The 25,273-nt window shown below is 35.1% G+C and overlaps 1 protein-coding gene across 2 annotated transcripts in view; it reads left to right on the top strand.

Annotated features, from left to right (window-relative positions):
- LOC149806505 (DEP domain-containing protein 1B-like) overlaps positions 1–25,273 on the top strand; it is a 58,672-nt gene that overhangs the window by 6,192 nt on the left and 27,207 nt on the right. For both annotated transcript variants that reach the window (XM_089954006.1, XM_089953999.1), the window contains exons 3-9: positions 5,300–5,410; positions 9,574–9,822; positions 11,913–12,043; positions 14,122–14,169; positions 16,532–16,672; positions 20,104–21,084; positions 22,325–22,494. In XM_089954006.1, coding sequence (XP_089810132.1) covers positions 5,300–5,410; positions 9,574–9,822; positions 11,913–12,043; positions 14,122–14,169; positions 16,532–16,672; positions 20,104–21,084; positions 22,325–22,494 — 1,831 coding nt within the window. The remainder of the gene's footprint in view (positions 1–5,299; positions 5,411–9,573; positions 9,823–11,912; positions 12,044–14,121; positions 14,170–16,531; positions 16,673–20,103; positions 21,085–22,324; positions 22,495–25,273) is intronic.

Genomic DNA, 25,273 nt, shown 5'->3' with positions numbered 1-25,273 from the left:
GATACATTGCATATTACATTTATGTATGTAATGGACAACTAATTTTAATATTAATCATTTTGTTTTCTTTGACTTTTTCAAACAGTAATTACCAGGGCTTTTTTCAAACAGTAATTACCAGGGCTGAGTTACAGTTCATATACACCAGTAATTGCTTGCTAGGAAAAAAATGAATTACATGTAGTTGTTTCTTGCTAGTGATATTGTATATTGAGAATATGACACATTCTAGTGGACATTGAACATAGCCTGATTTTGATTAGCGGAAATTGAACCAAGTTGGGTGGGGGTTGTTGACATTGAAGATAGTCTGATTTTAGCTTGTTGATATTGAAAAAACTTGGCTATTGGACATTGAAAATGGCCTGATCTTGGCCAGTGGACACTGAAAATACCCTGATTAAGGCCAGTGGAAAACCCTGAATTTTACTAGAAGACATTGAAAAAAGTCTGATTTTTGCCAGTGGACATTGGGAAAAGCGTGATTTTTGGCTCTGGAAATTGAAAATAGCCTGATGTTTGCTTGATAATATTACTATTGTCAAAATGCAGCTAGTACAGACAAAATTAATTAAAGACCCCTGAATACACATAAGCATTGTACTGTTAAAATCTCTGATTACAAATGTTAAGTTGTCATTTTACCTTGGGGCCCCGAGTGGTCTAAAGCGCTCTGTTACGGATCACTGCCATCTCGCCTCTGTCTGTGTAGGTTCGAGTCTCGGATTTGGCCAATGTGGGTATGTGAGAAAGCTTGCCAGTAGCTTCTCGAGGGTCGGTGGTTCATTGCGAGGATTTTCCGGGTTCTTCCTCCACCATTAATACTGGCTGCCATGTATAGTCTATCGTGTGCTGAAAAATGGCATTAATCCCTACAATAACAACTACAACTACAACAACAATCATTTTACTCTAGCATTTAAGATGGTAAACTCACAATAATAGATTTTTCTTCTTGAAATATGTAACCCAGGCATATTTTACAAGAACTACTTCCTTGTGGATCATGCTTTCCCAAATTAAAACATTTTAGCTCAAATGCTAAAAGTTTGTTTTCCTACATAGGTGGCATTAGAGTGATCTCCTCTTGATATAGGGATTGGTACCAGATTTGGTGAAATCGTCAGTTCCTACTTACGCTCATGCTGAGTTGCATACTCTCTGCAGACAAAGACATTGCAAAATTCATACAAGCAGCTTGGAAGTTTTCTACCTTAAAACTAGCTGGAGGATTTCCATTTTCTATGGGAAGCTAACTCCATCTATAATAAATATAAACTTCTCTCTTCGTGTCTCTGACGACTATATTTCTAAGTTTTCACTATTATTACTGGTACTTGCCATCTTCACACACTTAGGCACCCTTGGCACATATCTGCATGGATTGCTATGGTCTCCCCTCACATTGCTATAACCATATTGGAAAGTGCATATCTAGTCCATGATGTAGAAAACTCATTTAATATTGCTATATGGGTAAATCTTTTTTATCATCTTAGCATTTACTTCATAGTTATATACATGACACTTTACTGATTTTTACCTGTATAGAAGACCATTTGGGCATTTCCTACAGGTAATGTTCTCTTACAATGGATATTGTAGCATCTACTTCATAAGTATCAGTGGTGTTACTCAGTGTCTGTTTCATACATGTATTTACTGTAAGCGATGCTGTGGCCAGATACATAGGATGAGTTTTCTATACATTGTTTACTCAGTGTCTGTTTCATATATGTATTTACTGTAAGCGATGCTGTGGCCAGATACATAGGATAAGTTTTCTATACATTGTTTACTCAGTATCTGTTTCATACATATATTTACTGTAAGTGATGCTGTGGTCAGATAAATAGGACGAGTTTTCTATACATTGTTTACTCAGTGTCTGTTTCATACATGTATTTACTGTAAGTGATGCTGTGGCCAGATACATAGGATGGGTTTTCTATATATTGTTTACTCAGTGTCTGTTTCATGCATGTATTTACTCTAAGCAATGCTTCAATGATTTTGCCTTTTTAGGCAGTCAAAAAAATGGCCTTATAGGTAAATTGTTACTAGATTAGATTATTTAGCTCTCCTTCTTGAGTACTGATAACATAGACCAGCAAGTTGTTCTCCACCTTTTTTTCTACTACAAAAAAAAAGGTGGAGAACAACTTGCTGGTCTAGTGCTCAGATACATGCCACATGCACCCTTTTACAGATATTTATCATAGTGTGTAATTCTGCATGGACACTCATAAGTTTATAAAACAGGATGTGATCTGTGCTACATGTATATATTGGTTGCTCTATTTGGTCTTAAAAATTTAAACTGTGGGCAAGACCAGTCTGACAACCACTCTAGAGTTGTAGTTTTCTCTGACTGTCATTCCATGAATACATGTCAGACTTGCACATTATGGATATAAATCAGTGGGTGGCAATTCTATTAGTACTAAGGGGAAGGCAACGTCTGCAAGAAGGAACTAATACACATGGAATTCTCTCTTCATCACTCAGTTTTCTTTCAATAGGTGCCTGATGGGATTGACCTATGATGGACATACTGGCAACACTGGAATGCCACAATCCCAACCCTTATGTCACCAGTCCCAGATTCAAAAGGCCATGATAATGATATCCTCGTTCTATAGACTGGAACAATCATGTATACACTCCCCCTCCAACACCAGGTTTTGAAGATTACTTTACCTTTTGCTAATTCATATATGTCACACTAAAAGTAGCCTTGTATCCCCAGAGACGCATATGCAAGTTGCTAATGATATTCTCTATTTCTGTCAACTCAGCTTTCTGGCCAAGGGTTTGGAAACCCCAGAGACATAAACGTTTCATATTAAAATTTTGCACTGGATGAAACTGCAAACATCTGGTCTTTTTAACAATATTTAGCTAATGAATATAGTCCTTACATAAAATGATGAAAGTGTTCTGTTATTAGTTTTAAAGCCTTAAAACAGGAATTTCCACTGAAAATGATGTCCGTTTTGTGCAAGTGAAACAAAATGGCAATATTCCTGTATTCCGATGATTCTTACTGCTAAAGTTTTGAAGGATTTTAAAGTGATGACATTGCAGATTACATTGACTTTAATGATCTGATTCAAGATGAAGAATCAGACATTAGTATAAGTCCTTAAATCAGACATTAGTATAAGTCCTGAAATCAGACATTAGTATAAGTCCTGAAATCAGACATTAGTATAAGTCCTGAAATCAGACATTAGTATAAATCCTGAAATCAGACATTAGTATAAATCCTGAAATCAGACATTAGTATAAGTCCTGAAATCAGTCATTAGTATAAGTCCTGAAATCAGACACTAGTATAAGTCCTGATTTGACACCTGACTTTTTGGTTGTATCTGAATCTAAGGATGAAATGTACAGAGATCTTGTATCCTTGTAACATGTTAGATGACTTTAAATATGGATGGTTTTTCGGTAGATTCTGAGCCAGTATTTCACTTCAATAAAAATGCAAGGGAGATTTATTTTGACAATTTATTCTCAAAGAAATATTCCAGTCATAGTTAGCTGAAACAGATATGCCGAAAAACAAAGTAGTGAAGCAAAGAAGTGAGAAACCTCATCCGAAGTAGTCACCTACTTTGGTTGCAGAACTGTTGTTTTTGTTATAATTCACATTCCATAATCAATTTTGGTGGGTGTTTAACATTTTATTTCTCATTAAATTATCTAGTTTGCAAGAGACAAGATTGATATAGAAAACATATACAGCATGTGAACTCAAGTAGCTCTCACTCAAGGACCACTCCAGTGGCCTAGTGGTTAGAGCGTCTGCCTCAGATGCGGGAGGTCAGGGGTTCAAACCCTGTCCGTGTCATACCAAAGACTTATTTTAAACAATGCTACTTACAGCTGCCTCGCTAGGCACTTAGCATTAAGAGTTGTGTTAGGACTGGTCAGCCTGGTGTCAGGATAATGTGAGTGGGTGGGACATGATGCCCCAGTGCTAGGCATCACTATAAACTGCCACACTGCAGACATCATAGTGATGTGACTGATTTTATTTATAGCTACGTTAATAATCCAAACCACACACACTCACACATATCATTATGTAAACAATTATCAATTTCTTTTCTTTATATAACCATAGCCAAAAAACTGTTGACTGGTTGATGGCAGTCAGACTGTTGATGTGATGTACATGTAGAGTCCCCAAAAAACTTGACTGATTGATGGCAGTCAGACTGTTGATGTGATGTACATGTAGAGTCCCCAAAAAACTGTTGACTGGTTGATGGCAGTCAGACTGTTGATGTGATGTACATGTAGAGTCCCTTGATAGTCAAATTAAGAACTGGCATATGTTTGGTTTAAACAATTAAATAAGTCGTCATAGTCACAAATATTGAAGTGTGTGTGTTTTAAGGATAGATATGGGGTAGATGCAATTGGCTTGGATGGTTTATTTGGATAGAGTGTCCACAAAGTTAGAGAGCTTCTGGGTTTCAGCTTAATTTGGCAAAACATTTTCATCTCCAGTGATTTTTTTTTTTGGCAGTGGTGAGATTCCATATTAACATATTGTATAAAAAAATTGATTTGACTTTCAGTCCTGATAGGTTTGCATGATTATTATTTATGTTGATACGGAGACCTGTCTCCATATGGCAGAATGCAGGAAGAGGTCATGTGCACTTTTCCAGCTGGTTCAGACAGCATGCCTGCCAAAAATTAGGAAGGTCTATGTTCATTAGAACCTTGGTGAGGAAATAAGTTGTTTCTTTCTATTTGGCATATGATTATATCTTATGTGTTCTGCATCCAGGACTGGTTATTTTAAATAATTAACCACTGTACTAAATATATGAAAGCTAAATAGGGACACATCATATCAGAGAAGCATGTTATCATAAACTACACTGTATCTAACTAAAACAACATACATGCTATCCATATATATATATATATATATATATATATATATATATATATATATATATATATATATGCATGCTATATGCTAACTGGACTACTGGCATGGTGTATATAGAATGAAATTAATGTGCAGCCTTTGCTTGTGGTAGGAGTATAAGCTAATTGGACTGCTTAAAAATTAAATTAGTTTACACAATTTGAATGCATGTAAACATTTCTTTACATAATTATACTTAATTTTTCCTGTTTATTTAGAGCCATTTGCAATGACTATGCTGTATATTTCACATACAATATTTGAAACAAACAGTATGGACTGGAATGTCATTCTGGTCTCTATCAAAATTTACCTAAATTAACATCATCTTTGAAATATTTGTAGATTCCAGTCAATACAGTTACTTCAGAAGCTTCATCGAGCCAGAGTGTTTGAAGATGTACGAGGAGCAAAACATAACTATGGCGATTTTACAGACAGTGGACGCCTATTCAGGTGATTATTTTGGCCCGAAATAAAAATAAACTTCCATAGATACTCAAATCTGATTAGAATCGAGATCTACCTTCTGGTACTGATGAAACTTTTGTTCAGGCTACTAGGGTGAAACAATTACAACATTTTATTTAGCCTATACAAGTTGAGAATTCATCTGAGACAGCTGCCACGTTCATATGAACTAATTTCTGTCAGATTTAAGAAAAAAATAACTATTGACAACACCCACTTGCCTTCAGCAAATTAACACAAGGTGACTAACATGATTTTAAATCCCCTTTTACATCAAAACGCTGCTAATTAGTTTATCCTGTGTACATTTTGAGCCTTTGGTCACATATGTCAACATAAAGGAGACATTCCAGACTTGTTCCTCCTGTATGATGTGATTTAAATACTTTAGTGATCATTTAATAACCATTTTTGTGCAAAGCATCTGTTACTTTGGATCTTTTCCACTCGGATTGAATTTAATGGCAACTGTTATGGAGTGACTCACAGCTAAAAATGTTACATTCATTTCTGATTGGTGGCTATTGTATATCTGCCAGCTGTCCCGGTTTTTCCATGGTATCATATTTTGGACCTGAATTTATGTTTTTATCGTTAATAATCAATTTGTTAATTTAAAAATTTAAATTAAACATTTCCTTGCAATTTTCTTTTTTGAACAGATGCTCTGTTCCATTATGAGTGTAAATGTATCGCATGGGTTATAGAGGCCTAAAATATGATTGGTTCATTCGAAATTGAGGATACCACGCCAACTTTTAACCACCATATTCTCCAGCAAAGAAAAGAAACAGAACTGGAAGGACAATTATGCATCTTGTTTTGGATTTGGGAAACCATCTAGTAGAGTAGAAAACTTTGCATTTTGCAAATTGTGTAATTGTGATTTCGCTGTTTTGCGTGAAGGCACCCATGACATAAATAGCACGAGAAAGCTAATAAACACCATTTTGCTGTTTTGCGTGAAGGCACCCATGATATAAATAGCACGAGAAAGCTAATAAACACCATTTTACTGTTTTGCGTGAAGGCACCCATGATATAAATAGCACGAGAAAGCTAATAAACACCAATTTGCTGCTTCGTCATCAATAAACTTTGCTTGAACTTAGTGTTGTTTATAAATATCCGAGAGAACCTTGATATAATTCAATTGGAAGTTTGTTTTACAAAATGTCTCTGAAAAATAAACATTTCTCTTTCAGTTACTAGTGTTGCTGGCAATTTATTTAACACACTTTTTTCAGACAGTAAAATTGCAAGGGATTACTAGTGTGCTAGAGTAAAAATAGTTCAGTAAAAAAAATTGCAGAGAATTCATATCATCAATGAAATTTGGTACATCGGAATCAGTAAAACAGTCTAGAAAAGGCTGCTATAAACAACCTGTGTCTGAGTGAGTGTGTTGCACTCTTGCACCACCTGAATGGAAGAGGTATCCATTCAGAAGTTGCAAGAGTGCAACACATCTGTCTTTGGCATTAATTAAGCTATTGTCTTACTATACTAGTGCTTGTATATGTTGTAATAGTTACATTACATTGCATTGCAGTTTTAAAAATCAGTATTTGTTCCTGCAATCAGTATTTTTGCCATAAGCAGTCGGTATTTTTGTATCCTGTGGTTGGCAGCTATGTTATTGTTTCTTTAAGTGCAGGGTAAAACAATAACCTCCAATCAAACTGAACTGTGACAGATTGGAAGACTTGTATGTGACAGAACCAGGATCTGGGACCAGCAGATTTAATAATTGTGATCTTTAGATTGGTTTCTAAAGTAGTACATCTTTTATCAGCATAAAGTGCATTTTTACAATAACAATTAAGATATGTCAGTGTGTTTTTAATTAATGTATAAAGAAGAGTTGTTTATATTTTTGTTCAATGCAAAGATTTTTTATAACATCCAATAGCTTTTTTAGTTTCCTTCACAAGATCATTGTCTGTTAGTGACACGCTTAATTTGTCTATAGTTCTCTGGTTCCCTGAATCACTTTGTATTTTGTGAAGAATGGAGAATGTCCTCTCTGTATCAACATTAGAATATTGTAATGACATGGGAATAACATTTGGCCTGCAAAGAAGTTCTAGCTTTAGTTTTCCTTTTGCTGAGTTTGTAAGGTTGTTATCAGCTCTCCAGTAGTCCTCCACATTTATGTTCACCCCGTAGAGGATGTTCCTGACTTAGACATGGAATGTATTCCTAAGTCTCATCTTCGAGGGTGTTTTTTCTTATTAAGGCTCAGATCCCAAAATCAGTTGGCAGGCTTCATGACAGTAAATAAATAAATATCAATTCTGTCTTCAAATAAATAATGAAAACATACATTATGTATTTATGCATTTATGAATAATTCCAACTTTAAATGAACTATCTGGTAATATATTCAGGGTTCCCGTGCTACTGGGAAATTAGGAAAAAGTCAGGAGAAAGGATAATTTTTTCCTGACCATGAAAAGCCCTTGAATTTTGCAAATATTAATGAAAGTCATGAAAAACCCATGAATTTTCTGCTACCACTTGAAGTTCAAAACAGTTACATAATTGAGTCATAACTGAATTGATCGTGAGTTAAATTTATCGAGATCTGACCAGAATATTTGGAGGTTGCAGTATGGATCATTTGAGTGCTTGATATAAACATATTTGTTGAGTCAACCCAAACGGTCATTGGATTAGATTTGTCTAGTAGACTAGAGAAAATTAAGGCGTTGATGAAATTTGGCCTGGTACTCGTGATTTGCACTGCTAGTCACACAAGTACTCATATCTCGCAATGCACTTGTTCATGACATCATAAATCCAGTAGTCACGTTTTATCAATAATAATCCATTTCAGATGTAGAAAAAATATAAAATTATTAATAAAAATAATTTTTTAAAAAAAGAACACAGTATCCTGACTGGGCAGATTGCTGTGACAGCAACAGGTTTCTTGTCGTTCTCGAAATAAATATGTTGAAAATTATGTTTCTTCTGGATTTTACAAATGGTATCTGACTTTCATTTAATAAAATGTAATTTTTATACAACATTAAAAAGGAGTTTTGTTGTTGACATCATGTGACTATTTGACTTCTGATGTTGTTTGAGATTTGTGAAGTTAGGTGAATAGTTATGCAAATCCCGAGTACTGGATCAGGTTTCATCTATGCTGTAGTTTCATCTAGTCCATCAGCAGATTAAAAACATAACTTTTATAATACTTGCCATTTCTGAGAAAATAAAACCATTTTCCTATTGATTTCATATAGGTATGAGTTGATATAACATCACTTAAATTTGCTATGCCAGCTGGTAAGCAACTACCATGTCACTACCGCACGTGGTGGCAAATTCCAAATTTCGACATGCAATAGCTGACCCCACACCCCATTCTAAATGTCCAAATGTGAAAAATGGGGTGGGAATATTCGGAGGAAACCCGTATTAGAAAATGAATTGCTATTTGTTTTAAGCCAAGTCCCTGTACCAGTACAGGTTTGGGGACTGGTTTATCGAATTACAAGAATTTTACAGCCATTTTTACCAGTTTCCTCCATATTTAAGTACAAAATGTACCACATGAAAAATTGAATAATTAGACCTTGTATTGACAGTTTATGTTTTAGCTGAGGTTATTGTATTTTGTTTTTGTTTTTTTAAATTTATTATTTTAACTTGGATAGTTGTATATAGGTACTGTTATTGCAGAATTTGAAATTCTTTTGATTTACAGGCATAAATGTTGCAGCTGTCTAAAAGTATTTGGTCAGTTTGCAGTTTTTTTCTCAGTTGGGTATTTGTAGCTCTGTGATCTTTGATTATAAATGGTCTGTATCATATGACATCTTTACTGTTGAATCATGTGACATGAAGTCATTATTGGAATTGCAGTATCACCCATACAGGTGACAAATATTTCCATTTTCAAATGTGGATTGATCTCATGTATATTACTGACATGTTATCGTTGAATAATAAAGCATAGAAAGTAATCAGTCCACTAAACAAAGTGTATTCAATTTGTCCACTATAAACTGTATTTGTATATCTTTGTTCTTTATTATTGAAAACTTGATTACAATTTGGAGTTTTAAAAAATCTTAAGTATCAATATCAGTGAATTTATTATATTTCTATGTGAATTTATTATTTTTCTTTCATAGTCTCACACATGGCTCTCCACTTAAAAATTTGCGAACACCCCTGGCCTTGCGGACAAATTTTAACCTGACCAACTCAAAGAAGTCTGATTCTACTGACCACCTAAATCAGCAGCCAGTAAAATTGGACACAGACCATATGATGTCCATGCCCAGCCTGCCAACCAGTCAACTGACGGAGTGTCAGTTTATTGCCAAGCCCCTCACCGCTCACGAGATTGAAGAGGAATGGAAAAATAGTATTCTTATGAGGTACAGATTGTGCAGATCAATTTAACATTTCCGTCTTGTCTTTTAATAAGACTCTACTCCCTTATTAGACCATTTCACTACAAACTGCACAGCCATCACATAAAGTGCCAGCAGATATGGGCCTGTGCAGTTCATTAGGAGTAATCAGTAGACCAAACAACATATACCTTAATCTGCAGGTGCATTATGCTACAGCAGATCAGGATCTTCATTGATTTCAGTTTAACTTGTCTTATAAACAAGTACATGTGGTAGGTGTTCATTGGACAGTGGGTAATTTTTTTTTTTGACATGGTCTCAATGATGCGAAATTTCAGGTCAAGTTAGCATGATCAAGCACTGGTCAATCAAAATAAATTTAAGTACGATGTTTGCCTAGGTAACCATCAGTACTCATTGTGCAGGTTATGAAGAGTGGGAAATAAGCATGTAAAATCTTATTAATAGTTTCAAAATTTCTTTATAAATAAATTATTAGTACACTATAAACAAATTTTGATCCTGTTAAAATGTTAATAATGCTACTGTCTAGTGAAATTTGTTTTTTTTTAAAATTTGGTTTTAGTTTGATCATTCTAAATGAGATATGCCCAATTGCAAGATGTCAGTCAGGTGTTATAGCTATGTCCACAAATGTTTCTGTGAGAGCCTAATTAAGTGCTGTGTTTTGATCTCTGGCATGTAGAAGTATTTGTTGCATTGTTACAATCAATTAAAAGTTGGCCTTCTTTGTATTATCATGTTTATTAGATTGTTTGTGTCAGATGTTGTAAAGGAGCTGGAATAAACAAGTTAAGAGGAATGCAGATGCTGTGTAACAGCTAGCAGTCTTGGTTGTATTATTGACAATTATTCTCTATCTAATTACTTAGCATGTGCCTCACCCCACCCCACCCCGCTTCTCACAGTTGATATCCATTCTTTTTTTTTAAATTTCAGATGTCCCTCGGTAACTCATGCCTGCCCATGCTGATGCTGCAAAATATTTATTTGGACTCTGTTGTGCATGAGTTATCGAGAGAAATGTGTACTTCACAAATTTCCCATGTCAGATTTCTTGTCTTATCTCCTTTTAATAGTAAAAAACTGTATTTCCTGAAATGTAACATGTATGTCAGTTTGTGACTTGCATAAAGATTACTAGGTTATACCTCCACATATATTTCACAATTAAGGCAGTTTTAACAAATACCAAAGTACCAGTACAGATTTGTAGTAAAAGATTTTGTGGAAATAATCCCTGCACTGTGCAGGTTATACACTGGCCTTCTCTTATATTTATAAATCCACTCCATCTGTAGTGAAACAGTTAACTCGTAAAGGAAGTGGTCTTGTGTATGGAGTGGAGTGTACTAATAAAATGTACTTTGTTATATGATGAGTTGGTCTTTTATCAGACAATAATGTCTCTTCATAATGGTCTCACAATAGGGGATATTGTAGTCATTGAATCAGAGACTAATTTCTCTTCATAATAGTCTCACAATAGGGGGTGATAGTATAGTCATTGAATCAGAGACTAATTTCTTTTCATAATAGTCTCACAATAGGGGATGAGAGCATAGGCATTGAATCAGAGACTAATCTCTTTTCATAATAGTCTCACAATAGGGGATGAGAGCATAGGCATTGAATCAGAGACTAATCTCTTTTCATAATGGTCTCACAGTAGGGGATGAGAGTATAGACATTGAATCAGAGACTAATCTCTTTTCATAATGGTCTCACAATAGGGGATGAGAGCATAGGCATTGAATCAGAGACTAATCTCTTTTCATAATGGTCTCACAGTAGGGGATGAGAGTATAGTCATTGAATCAGAGACTAATCTCTTTTCATAATGGTCTCACAGTAGGGGATGAGAGTATAGACATTGACTTGGATCAGACACTAGTATCTTTTTACAACATGGCTCATAATAGAGGGATGAGAGTATCGCATTCAGACTTGAATCAGAGACTAATCTCACTTCATAATGGTTTCGCAATAGAGGCAGGAAAATATAGGCATTCAGACTTGAATTAGAACTTGTCTCTATCAGAAAATTCATTAGCCTAAAGTGCTTTTATCAATATGTTTTGTATGTGCAGTTTACAGAGGGTGTTGGGAGTTACCAGTCTGGATGATATAATGGATAGTCAGTTGGTCAGCGGCAAGAACATCATGCACAACTGTCTTTATGTCAACAAGAGTGGTGTGGTCACCAATATTGACCCTAAAGGTATGTTCTGAACATGTTCCTTGGGTCCAATACTGCAGCAGTAGTATCCTTGCTGTGCACTTTTCAATCCTGGGATGAATCTCTGTTTGCTTTACATGGAAGGGTACAGTTTACACAAGGCCAGTTGGACCATGTTATGCTATGATGGGTACAGTATACACAAGGCCAATTGGACCATGTTATGCTATGATGGGTACAGTATACACAATGCCAGTTGGACCATGTTATGCTATGATGGGTACAGTATACACAAGGCCAATTGGACCACGTTATGCTATGATGGGTACAGTATACACAATGCCAGTTGAACCATGTTATGCTATGATGGGTACAGTATACACAAGGCCAATTGGACCATGTTATGCTGTGATTGGTACAGTATACACAAGGCCAATAGGACCATGTTATGCTATGATGGGTACAGTATACACAATGCCAGTTGGACCATGTTATGCTATGATGGGTACAGTATACACAAGGCCAGTTGGACCATGTTATGCTATGATGGGTACAGTATACACAATGCCAGTTGGACCATCTTATGTTATGATGGGTACAGTATACACAATGCCAGTTGGACCACGTTATGCTATGCTGGGTACAGTATACACAAGGCCAATTGGACCATGTTATGCTATGCTTAGCCATATATATTTGCTTGAGTCCAACTGCAAACTACACAGACCAAGATCTGCAATCGCTTAATGTGCAGCCAGATCAGGGTTTGTGCAGTTTGTTAGAACAGTGTATCCCCTAAGGGTAGAAAATTGAGAGAAAAATATCCCCTTGGTGCTAGAAATGGGGGTCAGACTGAGTAATAATCTAATTTTGGTATAAGAACTAGGGCTCAGATTAAAAATTTGGGGGTCTCTGAAGCAAAAATGAGGGTAAAGGAAAGCATGGTTGGAGTAATCGGTAGCAGAAACAACATGGACCTTGATCTGCAGATGCATTATGATGTGGCATGTCAGGATCTTTGTTGTTTGCAGTTTGACCTGGCTTAGGTGCAAGTATATACAGTATGCATTTGACCTGGCTTATGTGCAAGTATATACAGTATGCAGGGTGCATTTGAGGGTAATACTGTGCTGCTATCACCAGAAGTAAGTTCTGCTCAACTCCACAGTCCACTTGACAGACTGACTTGTATATTTAACTATCATGAAATAACACACAACAGAACAGTTTGGCCTGGTGTGGAATTTTCACTGTGTAATGAGGTACAGGTGAAGGACAGCTACACAGGCATTAGTGGAAATGGTCAATTTGTGTGTACTGTACAGTTGTTCGTCTAGTGTGTCTTCTAAAATTTCTGTGTCATCCACTTTTCCACCAACTGAAACCAACATCTGAGTTGTCAAGAATTGCAAAGCCTGTGCAGTTTATGTAGAAAAGGTGAAGTTTAAAATCCAGAATTCTACATTTTACAACTTATTCATTAAACTGGATTAATTTGTAACACGATTTAAGATAATATCAGTCTTTATCCAGTTGCTGTCAGAAGACAAGGTTTTGTAAAGGCAAATCTTCACTACCTGTACTTGCAATGTTTAAAAGTTCAGTAAAATGGCTGCATTCTTTGTTTACAGCAGTAAATGTGATTTGTATAAAAATATCTGTTGTTCCTGGGTTTAAAAGTTTAAAATCCAGAATTCTACATTTTGCAACTTATTCATTAAACTGGATTGAAGGTTGAGGGAGTCATTAAGAAGAAATGTGTTGCAAGAAAACTAGAATTTTTAGATTTGCTTGGAAAACTGTACTTAAGTTTATCTAATATCTAAACAATCATATCCTTTTCACTTTCCATAGCCTAATTGTTGCATAATCCAACCATTCTTATATTTGCTTTTCATTCATCTATTTCATCTCTGTATATTGGAAGTGTGCAAATAGATAAATAAGCCTAGTATCTTTTACACTTGTTTTAATATAATTTATAATTTATCCATCCACAAGTTTAGATATTGTTAGATGGTCAGTTGATTCATAGAGACTATGAAGAAAAGTGTTTCTGTCACTAAAGTTGAATTATTTTGCTGTAACAACTTTACATTTAATATTTATTTGTCTTTCAGAGCAGCTGCCACACTGGGCTTTCTCGGCTATGAAGTGTCTTGCCTATTGTAAGCATACTTCTCGCAACAATTAAATGACCTACTGAGGGATGCGGCTTGAAAATCTATTTTTAAAAAATCACTTTCCCAGTCTGACAAGTATAGGGCTTTAAATCTCTTAAAATCACATTCCAGTCACAAGTATATGGCTTGAAAATCTATATAAAAAAATCACTTGCCTAGTCAGACAAGGATAGGGCTTGAAAATCTATTTTTAAAAATCACTTTCCTAGTCAGACAAGGATAGGGCTTGAAAATCTATTTTAAAAAATCACTTGCCTAGTCTGTCTCTGATAGAGCATGAAAATCTCCATTAAAAAAAATCTACTAACCCAATCAGACAAGCACTCAAATCTTTACTCTTCCATCATAAACATTTTGGCCAGCTGTTATAAAATTAAAACATTGACAATGCTAGTGGCCTGATTTTTGGGGAATCAGAAACATATTGTGATCCTTCTTACACCAGTTGTGAATAATGAAAAATTTGGACCAGTATGTTCACTATTAATCATTTATATGTAGTGAAGAGTGAGAGAAAAGTGCTAATATGAGCTTGATCAAATGTGTAAAACAAGCATCCAGTAGACTTAGAGTGAAAAAGTTTATCAATGTAAAACAAGCATCCAGTACAAAGTATAGACTTAGAGTGAAAAAGTTCATCAATGTAAAACAAGCATCCAGTACAAAGTATAGACTTAGAGTGAAAAAGTTCATCAATGTAAAACAAAAATCCAGTACAAAGTATAGACTTAGAGTGAGAAAGTTCATCAATGTAAAACAAAAATCCAGTACAAAGTATAGACTTAGAGTGAAAAAGTTTATCAATATGCTCAACAGGCTGTTCTTACGTTGAAGAGAATAAAAACAAGCATCTAGTACAAAGTGTAGACTTAGAGTGAAAAAGTTCATCAATATTCTCAGCAGGATGTTCTTACGTTGGTCAGCCATGACAGGAAAATTCACATACCCACCATATATTTTTGTTTGTCATTTTAAGTTTTTTCAGTGAATTGTAAACCCAAGGAGAGATTGGAATGGCTAACTGTATCCAGAATATGTACTTATTATGAGTTTACTTCTTTCTATAAATATTTTAATACCCCCTGCATCAGCATTTGTGTTTATACTTATATAATCGTATACATATAGTATGTACAACCTAAGTGCAGCTCATTGATTCTTTCTTCCTAGATCCTAGGCAACAATTTGGTGTGAGTATCATAGCAACTTTCCTCTCCGAAGGGGTTTCAAGGGCTGGTTTTGTGCATGTACATTTCACTTGTTTTCTTTGATGCTTTTGATCTATTAGTTGCATGAATGTCTTGACACATTTAGCAATTTTGCTATTTCTTTATAAGGAATATTCAGCCATGACTGGAAAATTGGAATCAGTTTGTTTTCTCTGTTATAGTGTCATCAGTTTATAACGTGACTGTCAGAAATATGTTGTAACTCTGATTGCATCAGATGATACCACGATTCAGGAAGTGGACTGTAAAAGAAGTTTATCTGGGCATGGTTGGATCAGAATGTTGATATGTTAATGAATCATGAAGTGAAGTGGTTACAAGGGCAGGAGTTTGTAACAAAAGTGGACATAGTGGGATAGGCCTGCTCACTTTGTGAATACCTCATTAGTTGCAGAGGCAACGGTGTTGGAATACTAATAGAACACTGCACAGACTCAAAAAGGCACAAGTAAAAGGTGCTGATGATGCTAACTGCTGTTATGATGTCAGTAATCATAATACTGGTGATTACATTTATATAGATTGACACAAATAGTATCAGAGGATAGGACTGCCTTATTTTGTTATAGTGCTTTTGATGCTGATAAGTTGTACCATTTGTATATAATATGCTGTTCTCTTAACAAACTGATTTTATAAACCTTTCCCTGTAGTTGCATGTTGCCTGGAGAATCAGAGTTCTGTTTTTCAAATAATGAATGTTACATGTGTTCAAAATGCATAAGCTTAAAGGAGCTTTTTCCTCTGTGTCCCCCTACCAGGTTTTCATGGATCTTCAACACAGTCCATACTCATCCCTGCTTTTCACATTTACCCTGTACATGTAATATTAAATTTGTTTATTTTACTTATGCATAGCGGGAATCTTGAAAGTTCATATCTCAAGCACTGTTTATGGTAGAATAATAAAAAAAAATTGATGAAGTTTGTAGTCCCACAAGTAAAGCATGTACTAACTTTTAAGCTGGCAAATAGTTGTGCCAACAAAAGCAACTAAGAGAGGTTATCCATACTTCATAATATCCGACATTTTGTTTTAAACAGAGTTTACTGTATACATTTTTGCACTCTTATATGCTCTAGCCATTCTACCTTCTGGAAATTACAATTTCTTGCAGGGCCAGAAAAAATTGACCAGAGCCTGCCCAGCTACTCTGGTTTTGAGAAGGATGTTTTCCATGTTGTAAGAGACTATTTTTGTGGACTTCCGGAGCCTCTTATGACCTTTGAAATGTACGAGGTCATTACTAATGTATTTGGTAAGTATTTCAGTTCAGATTTTACAAAAATAATTTATCATTCAGCTGTTATCTGAAATAAAATCATAAAAATATCTATTTTACAGTGGCTTTTTTTTTCTCAAAGCATGCAGAGTTCCACACCTGCCAAGTCTTACAAAATTTACTCTTAAAATACAGACTTACAACATACTAGCAATAACTACAGAAAAATGATTGTTGCCAAAAACTCTGGATAATTAGTTCATCCGTGTTTTATTTGGATCCAGGTTTCATCTTAGAATTAGTGAAATTAATCAGGGAACCAGACTAACTTTACAGCAGCACCATAGACGCTTTAAACTGGACCTATTTGTTCACACGAGGCATCTGCATTATCAGTCTGATGATTATAGAATTTGTAAAAATGGCGTCCAGAAAGCGATGCATGTTTAAGATGAAAGGCAAAATAAGCATTTGAAATGTGTTAATAATCAACTACTTAAGAATAAAATGGAGTTCTCCTATTCTTGTGAATAAAAGCTGGAAAGGACACAATTACATTTATTGGACATCACACGCTAATTTGAATATGTCTCGTGGTGGGAGATATGATTACCGTTGTCAGGTGAAATGGAAAAGAATGATGTCAAGTTGAGAGATAGCAACAAGCCTTTGAGCTGCATAGGGTTTGGAACTAGAGTAAATGTCTATGATTACTTTACAAACTTTTGAGTTGAACATAATGTTTTTAATTACGTTTTCCAGCTTTACAATAGCAATTATTGATATTGTTACACCTTACTGAAAACTGGTTGTTGTTGTTGTTGGGTTTAATGCCATTTTTCAGCACATGATAGGCTATACATGGCAGCCAGTAATAATGGTGGAGGAAGAACCCAGGAAAGCCCCAGAAAGAACCACCAACCCATGAGAAAGTACTGGCAGTCTTTCTCACATACCCACATTGGCCAAATCCGAGACTTGAACCCACACAGACAGAGGTGATATGTCAGTGATCCATAACGGACAGCACTTTAGACCACTCTTCCACTCGGGGCCCTGGAAAACTGGTCAAACTTACGAAAAAACATCAACTGCCTTACTGAGATGGACTATTCAGGGTTGGCAGGTCTGGAATTTTATTTATTTATTAGGCTGTCACATGGCTCTACGGCACTAAAATCAGACAGTAATTGGATAATGGGTGAGGTCAAGTCCACGAGTGTGATACTATGATGAACTGTTGATTGATAAAATATAGCTGTTGGGTTTATGATCTATCTAACGAGATGATCGGAATAGAAATGTGCTAGAAACATGTACATGCATGCTGAGTGATTTTCTTCAAAACTCATAATGTGATCATGTAGTGTATTTGAGTGTGAAAGCAGATATTTTTTAGTATACATTTCTCTTATAATACCTTGCTGATCACATTACAAATAATCCCGCTTGGTGCTCAGCATTAGGATGTTAGTGTTAGGACTGGTCAGCCTGGTGTCATTATGATGTGACTGGGTGGGACATGTCTATGGCATGATCCACAGTGCCTGACATCACTATAAATTGCCACACTGCAGACATGATAGCGTTAGGACTCAGATTGTTAAAACTATGTTAAAAATCCAAATCACACACACACATAAATAATCTCACTCACCCTTCCAAGCCATTCAGGCATCCTTTAAAGTTTTGCTCAAATGAAAATCTGACACATCCAGGTATAGTGATGGCCATGTAGTGGATAGAAAGGGTCGTGAAACTGTAAGACAGGTTGTATATTTTTGATGGAAACTGGACAGACAGTCATATACTGCATTACGTCTAATCTGATACTTAATCATGATTTGCTCTGCTGGTAGTTTTTAGGATGGCCAGTTGCAGATATTTTCATCGCATATTTGGATGCCTTGCACTGCTAATAGTTTTTAGGATGGCCAGTTGCAGATATTTTCATCGCATATTTGGATGACTTGCACTGCTAATAGTTTTTAGGATGGCCAGTTGAGATATTTTCATCGCATATTATCCTGACTACCCTTTAAAATAAAAAATAGTTGTTCTTCTCCAGCTTTATGTTCTTTCACAACCCAAAAATACCAACTTGGATATGTGTATATAACAGAATTTAGAAACAAAAACACATTGCAGCTAGTGTTTTAAATTTAGAATTAGAATAAAAATTACAATTGAAAGTTAATGAAAAGTACTGTAATTCCTTATTATTAGCTGTTTGAATTTTAAATGTCAGTCAAAATAGGATTTGCAAGTTGATGTTTTTTCCACTTGCAAAAAAATTCAGGTAGTGAAAAAAAGAGGTAATGCCTCAATTTGATCATAATCATATGGAGTTGTATATTACAATATGGATTTCTATGTTACAATGTGGAGTTGTATGTTATTATTTGGAGTTGTATATTGAGTTGTAATAAGGCATTGTATGTTACAATAAGGAGTGGTATGTTAAAATATGGAGTTAGTATTTTACAATATTGAAATATTCCAAAATAGAGTTTAGATGCAGTGTCACACAATTTTAAGCAATTTCAACATAGTTCTTTTAATTTATACATTTGCAGAGTTAGTTATTTACCATGTTAAAAATAAGCAACTAATTCAATTTTTAATCTTATCTGATTGCTCTCAACAGTGAGTGTACCACTGCATAAGATTGTCAGTTTGCTTTACACATACTGTAAAGAAGAAAACACTGACTAGTACACTGTACACACTCACATTGATATTGATATTAGTACACTGTATACTCACACTGACAATGTATTAATACTAGTACATTGTATAAACTAACATTGACAGTGTATTAATAGTAGTACACTGTATACACTCACATTGACATTGTATTAATACTAGTACACTATATTTGCTCACATTGACAGTGTATTAATACTAGTACACTGTATACACTCACATTGATAGTGTAATAAGACTAGTACACTGTATACACTCACATTGAAAGTGTAATAATACTAGTACACTATACACTCACATTGACAGTGTAATAAGACTAGTACACTGTATACACTCACATTGACAGTGTATTAATACTAGTACACTGTATAAATTCCCATTTACAGTGTATTAATAGTAGTACACCGTATACACTCACATTGACAGTGTATTAATACTAGTACACTATATATGCTCACATTGATAGTGTATTAATAGTAGTACACTGTATACACTCACATTGACTGTACTAATGCTGGTGCACTGTATTCACTCACATTGACAGTGTATTAATACTGGTACACTATATGCACTCACACTGGTATAAAATTATGTTGCTAATACTGTTTAAATGAGTTTATTAACATATTCTTTCAACTTATTTTTGACATGTTACTAAAACGTTTATTTTCTAACACAGTTTTCATTTTCCTCCTAATGATACACTTTTACTCCTGTTAGTGATATTAACACCTAACCAACTTACCTTGCATGTGTTACAGTTCAGGCCCAGCATAGAGACAAAGTTAGACACCTCTCTGGCCATGTCTGTGATAACTCAACTCCCAAAGCACTTTCCTCCTTCAAGTCAGTTGAGAACCTGTTGCTAAACCTAACCAAGTTAAAACTGTCAAGCTCACCTGAATACAACAGCATGCTTGGGAGAGTTCCTAGTTCCCATATTCTCAATTTGTCCCCTATAGAACCAGTGCCAGACATCACATTTGGACTTCCAAGTCATAGCTCGCGATCTAGTCTTCAGCCAGTGACTCGGTACGAAACTGCATTTGGGCCAGACAATCGGACAGTCACTCGAGTGTATTATGGAGATGGAATTTCGACAGATTTTCGTCATTCTACTGAAGAGAATGGATTATTACATACACCTCTTGAAACTCACTTTGAAATTGCACAATCAGAAGAGGACACTTTCTCAAAGAAAAATATGCTTGTAAATTGTAAATATTCTCCAAACTTTCAACGAACTCATTCCACTAGAGAGAAGAAAAATAAAAAATGTGTTCAGAGTCGGAGAATGAGTGCAGGTAGCTCTATTGACAAGCAGATCTATGGTTGTACAATAGGGCTGTATGCAAGAGGAAATTCCATGGTGAGAACATCAGGAAGTCAACAGTCGTTAATTCCATCACCAGGTCTCCTTGGTAACATTCCACCTCCCGCATATGATTCCTTGTTTCCAGATGCTCTCTACCCAACAGAGCATCAGCCGGTCTTAGACGGCTCACAAAGACTAAGACGGCAAAAATCAGTGTCTAGTGCTTCATTACATAAACTAAAGGCTGAGAAGGCAACATCCTACTTGAGCAATGTCAACATGGAACATAAGGGGGTCAGTCCAAATGATATTAAGGAAGACATACCTGGTAGAAGTCTCAGTTTATCTGATCTGGTGGCAGCCTCCTCTCCTGTCGAGAATGGACTTAGAGAGCACAGCAAGAAGTATCCTTATGACAGCCAAGACAGTAAGTATATTCAGTGGGTGGGGTTGATTGTTAATACTATAAACACTAGGGCATAACTAGTATCAAAAGTGTTACAAACTAAAGGTAAACAAGAGGTCCAATTTGACCTGAAATCACTTACCTACCTGACATTTACCTCAAATCCATGATTCAGTGGAATCAGCTTAGAAATCTGGATTACTGTGATGATTTCTGACATGGTGTTGATGTGTTGCTCTTAATTTGTTTAAATAATTGGTGTATTATTGGATGTCAGAGTGGAATCCTTTGTGCAGACTTAAAAAGACCCTTTTCTGTGATGCTTTCTCTGCAGTTTGGTAAACTTTTGTTGAGCAGTTTTCAATAAGATAAAAGTCTTTCTGTTTCCAATCATGGCAACAAAATTTAACAGTGGATCAATAGAATACCAAATATCACAAGCTGGCTTAATTAGAATTTTATTTAGCAAAATGCCAGTATCATTTCTGAGCCCTGGCTCTCACTTGTGCAACACACCATTAAAATCACTACATCTGAAATTATGGTCATATCAACATAGAGTTTTCACCAGATGAAAATGGCCGTAATCTGACATTCAGTATGGCCACCACATTAGCTTATGAATATCAAAACCCAGCATCTTGAAATTTCTTTTTAATCAGTATAGTGTCAGTCTATCCAAGGGACTCCTATTAGTCAAGGCTTTTATGCCAGTTTCATACATACAGTAGTGAAGAGAAATTTAGTTGTAGTAATTACATTTGGGTTGGTACTTTAGATTTCATGGTAATAAGCAAGATAACTTTGATGAACTTTAGTTTTCACAATATTTTGCAAAAGTTGTGGTAAATGTGTTTGTCATTCGTATAACTTGAAGTAAAAACTACATCATTGTTAGATAATTGCTTCAATCTATATATTGATACTCTATTGGAACATTGGAGTTTGTGTAAGAGAGTAACAATTTTTCACTGGAATTTGAGACAACCCTGTTTTGAACCTCTGCTGTGGTAAATTGAAAAGTTTCCAATGTATGAGGATTCTGGGTCAACCCATTTACCCATGAGAAAATAAAAGCTCACCAAGTTTCTCCTTTCATACTATCTCACTTTATCTAAAATTAAATGAAATACTTTTAGTTTCCTCTTGGATTCTAGTATCAGACATATGCATCTGATGAATACACATTTTATTTCTCCGAAGTTCGGTTAAGATACCAAAGGCCTATGTATAATAATTTAACATTTAATACACGCAACAGGCCTGGCCATGGATGACACTTCTCAGAGAATAAAGCGAGCACTTCAGTTGGTCTGCCTTCTACTGCCTCCAGCTAAAAGAAGGAAACTTCATTTACTTCTGCGTCTGATGAACAAGATTTGTAATAACAGAAAGCTGCAGCTAGATGACACACAACCTGTACAAAGCCTGGTAAGCTTTTTGTTTACCTAGCGCATTTTAAAATATTTTATACAAGAAGCAAACAAGGTGAATTGTAAACTATGCAACACTGAATCACTTTATATGGAAACAAGTTTAAGCTTGCTATTCACTTGAAATTCAAATTCTGACCCACAAGGTAATCATTTCAAAATTCTGAATAGTCTCCATGCCGACAACATTGACATTTTTGGTCATTATCATTCAGGTGCTCTTGAAATGATGATTTTTGTAACATGGCAACTTATTGAAGGTCATGGAATAGAATTGGGGTCATATCAACATCAACAAAACCTTTACATATCAGTCAATGTATATAAATCTAATTGTCTATTTTTCCTTTTGATTTTGATTTAAGAACAAATCACGTCCAGATTATACTTTTGAGATAGTCTTTATATTTAACTCTACTTGTAATTGAGAATTTCTGCCCTTATCTGTTGTCCATCTTCAGCAGAAAATGAACATTTTCAGTCATGCTGAATTCAAATAAAAATGGGATTTTACACATTAGTTTTTAGTCTCCCCCCCCCCCCATGTCAAAAATTCTAAAATACTTATTTAGAATTTGATCACTAAGTTTTCAGTGTTTTTAATGTGGTTTTTTGGATGATACATGGTAGGGTGGGGTGTGTCAGTATATAGCAAAGTAGATTTAGAGTTCTAAAAAATTTAGGTGATAGTGGTACTAATATTTTTACTCTAATTGTGGTTGTACAAAATTATATTTTCTAATATGTGTATTTTTTATCATGTGAGAAAGTAATAAATGGAAAAGAAAGTAAATACATGTATGTAGCATGATGTTTTTTATTTACCTAATTTTTAACATGTTTTGAAGCCAGAATTCTTTACATTCTTTGAATTTAATTAATTAATTTGATCCTAATCTTCTGAAATCTCTTAATTGTTGAAAATGTCCTTTTACTGTATGAGTACAAAGTTTATCAATGAACGTATGAAAGATGCAAATTTACCTTTGAATACCTGGTATATTTATAATGAGCAAATTGCCTTTTGATTTTGATACGTGATATTTATTTCACTTGCAAACTAGTTGCTTACTCAAATGTAAATGAAGAAGTAATTAATTTCCACAACATTTCTTTGAATAATGTTGTTGAAAAAGGTGACATTTTAAATTTGAATAGACAGAGAGAAAATTCTTGTGTAGCATTGACTTGATCAAATAGAAATCTTCCATTTTGTGTCAGATCCAGAATTTTATTTCTCTAGACCTTTTACTTCATGGGAGGAACCATTACCAGAATCTAAATTGGAAAACTGCAGCTGATCTCAACATGGGGCTTCCTGGACATTAATATTTTAAGTTTTTTATCCATAATCATGCATAGTGATTGAACAAACTTGAAAAATAACACATATTACACATAAACTAATAGGGACAGTAATGTGTTACACCTTTTGAATGTATAGTGAAAGTTACAAGTTAAATATTTTGAACTAACATTAGAATTTTTAAGCAGAAAAAAATCAAAGGAGACTTATAGTGAGTGAACTTGAAACTCTGCTTGTAAAATCTGAATTTTCTTGATCCCATCTTAGCGGAAACTCTACATCATGGTGATCACTTTGGTGTCTGTCCTTGTGTCCATCGACACCTTAGATTATACTTGCTGTTAAAGTATTTTACTTTGAGCACTGTCTCTGGTTTTAAAATTCAAACTTTATTGCTTAATTGACATACTTATATATATCTGACTGCTCCAGTGGCCTTGTGGTTAGAGCATCCACCTTGGATGCAGGAGGTCGCAGGTTCGAGTCATATCAAAGACTGAAAAATGGTACTTGCAGCTGCCTTGCTTGGTGCTCATCATTAAGAGGTTAGTGCTTGGACTGGTTGGCCTGGTGTCAGGATAATGTGACTGGAAAGGACATGATGCTACAGGTCTGCAACATGATGTCCCAGTGCTAGACATCACTATAAACTTTTCACAATGCAGTTTTTTTGCTATTTTAAAAATGAATGACAAAACTCTGCAGACATAATAAAAAATATATTTACTGGCATCTTTACACAACAAAGACACATTTTAACATAAAAATAAAATGTTACTTATTTTGAATCAAGAGACAACGCACAGTTCTTGCAGTAGATTGTCTCAAATGGTAGAATAATATGACTTTCACAATGTTGTAAAGTTGGTTTGTAAATCGCAACCTGGAGCAAAATAAACCCTTTTTTAACTTCAGAATGCTTAATTTGGATTGTATTTGTTCTAATCTGTGCTCTTTAAAATTTATGCTAACTGAAGATTTTGCCAGGGAAAACATCTTGTAGGGTTTCTTTGTTTTCAATGATGGAAGAAAGGAATGATGACATTATTAAGTACCATGTGGGTAGACATCATGAAGTACCTATGATGTACCCACTGTGCAATATGTCTGAGTATTAAGTACCATGTGGGTAGACATTTTAAAGTAGCCATGATGTACCCACTATGCAATATGTCTGAGTATTAAGTACCAGTTGGGTAGACATCATGAAGTACCTATGATGTACCCACTATGCAATATGTCTGAGTATTAAGTACCATGTGGGTAGACATTTTGAAGCACCTATGATGTACCCACTATGCAATGTGTCTGAGTATTAAGTACCAATTGGGTAGACATCATGAAGTACCTATGATGTACCCACTATGCAGTATGTCTGAGTATTAAGTATCATGTGGGTAGACTTGAAGTGCCATGTGGGTAGACATCATGAAGCACCTAAGATGTACCTATATTGCAATATGTCTGAGTA

This window comes from Sinohyriopsis cumingii, chromosome 1, assembly GCF_028554795.1.
Source record: "Sinohyriopsis cumingii isolate HCF-2022 chromosome 1, ASM2855479v2, whole genome shotgun sequence".
NCBI classification, from domain to species: Eukaryota; Metazoa; Mollusca; class Bivalvia; order Unionida; family Unionidae; genus Sinohyriopsis; species Sinohyriopsis cumingii.
Note: the sequence above shows the minus strand (reverse complement) of the source record. Positions and strands in the feature narration are given on the sequence as shown.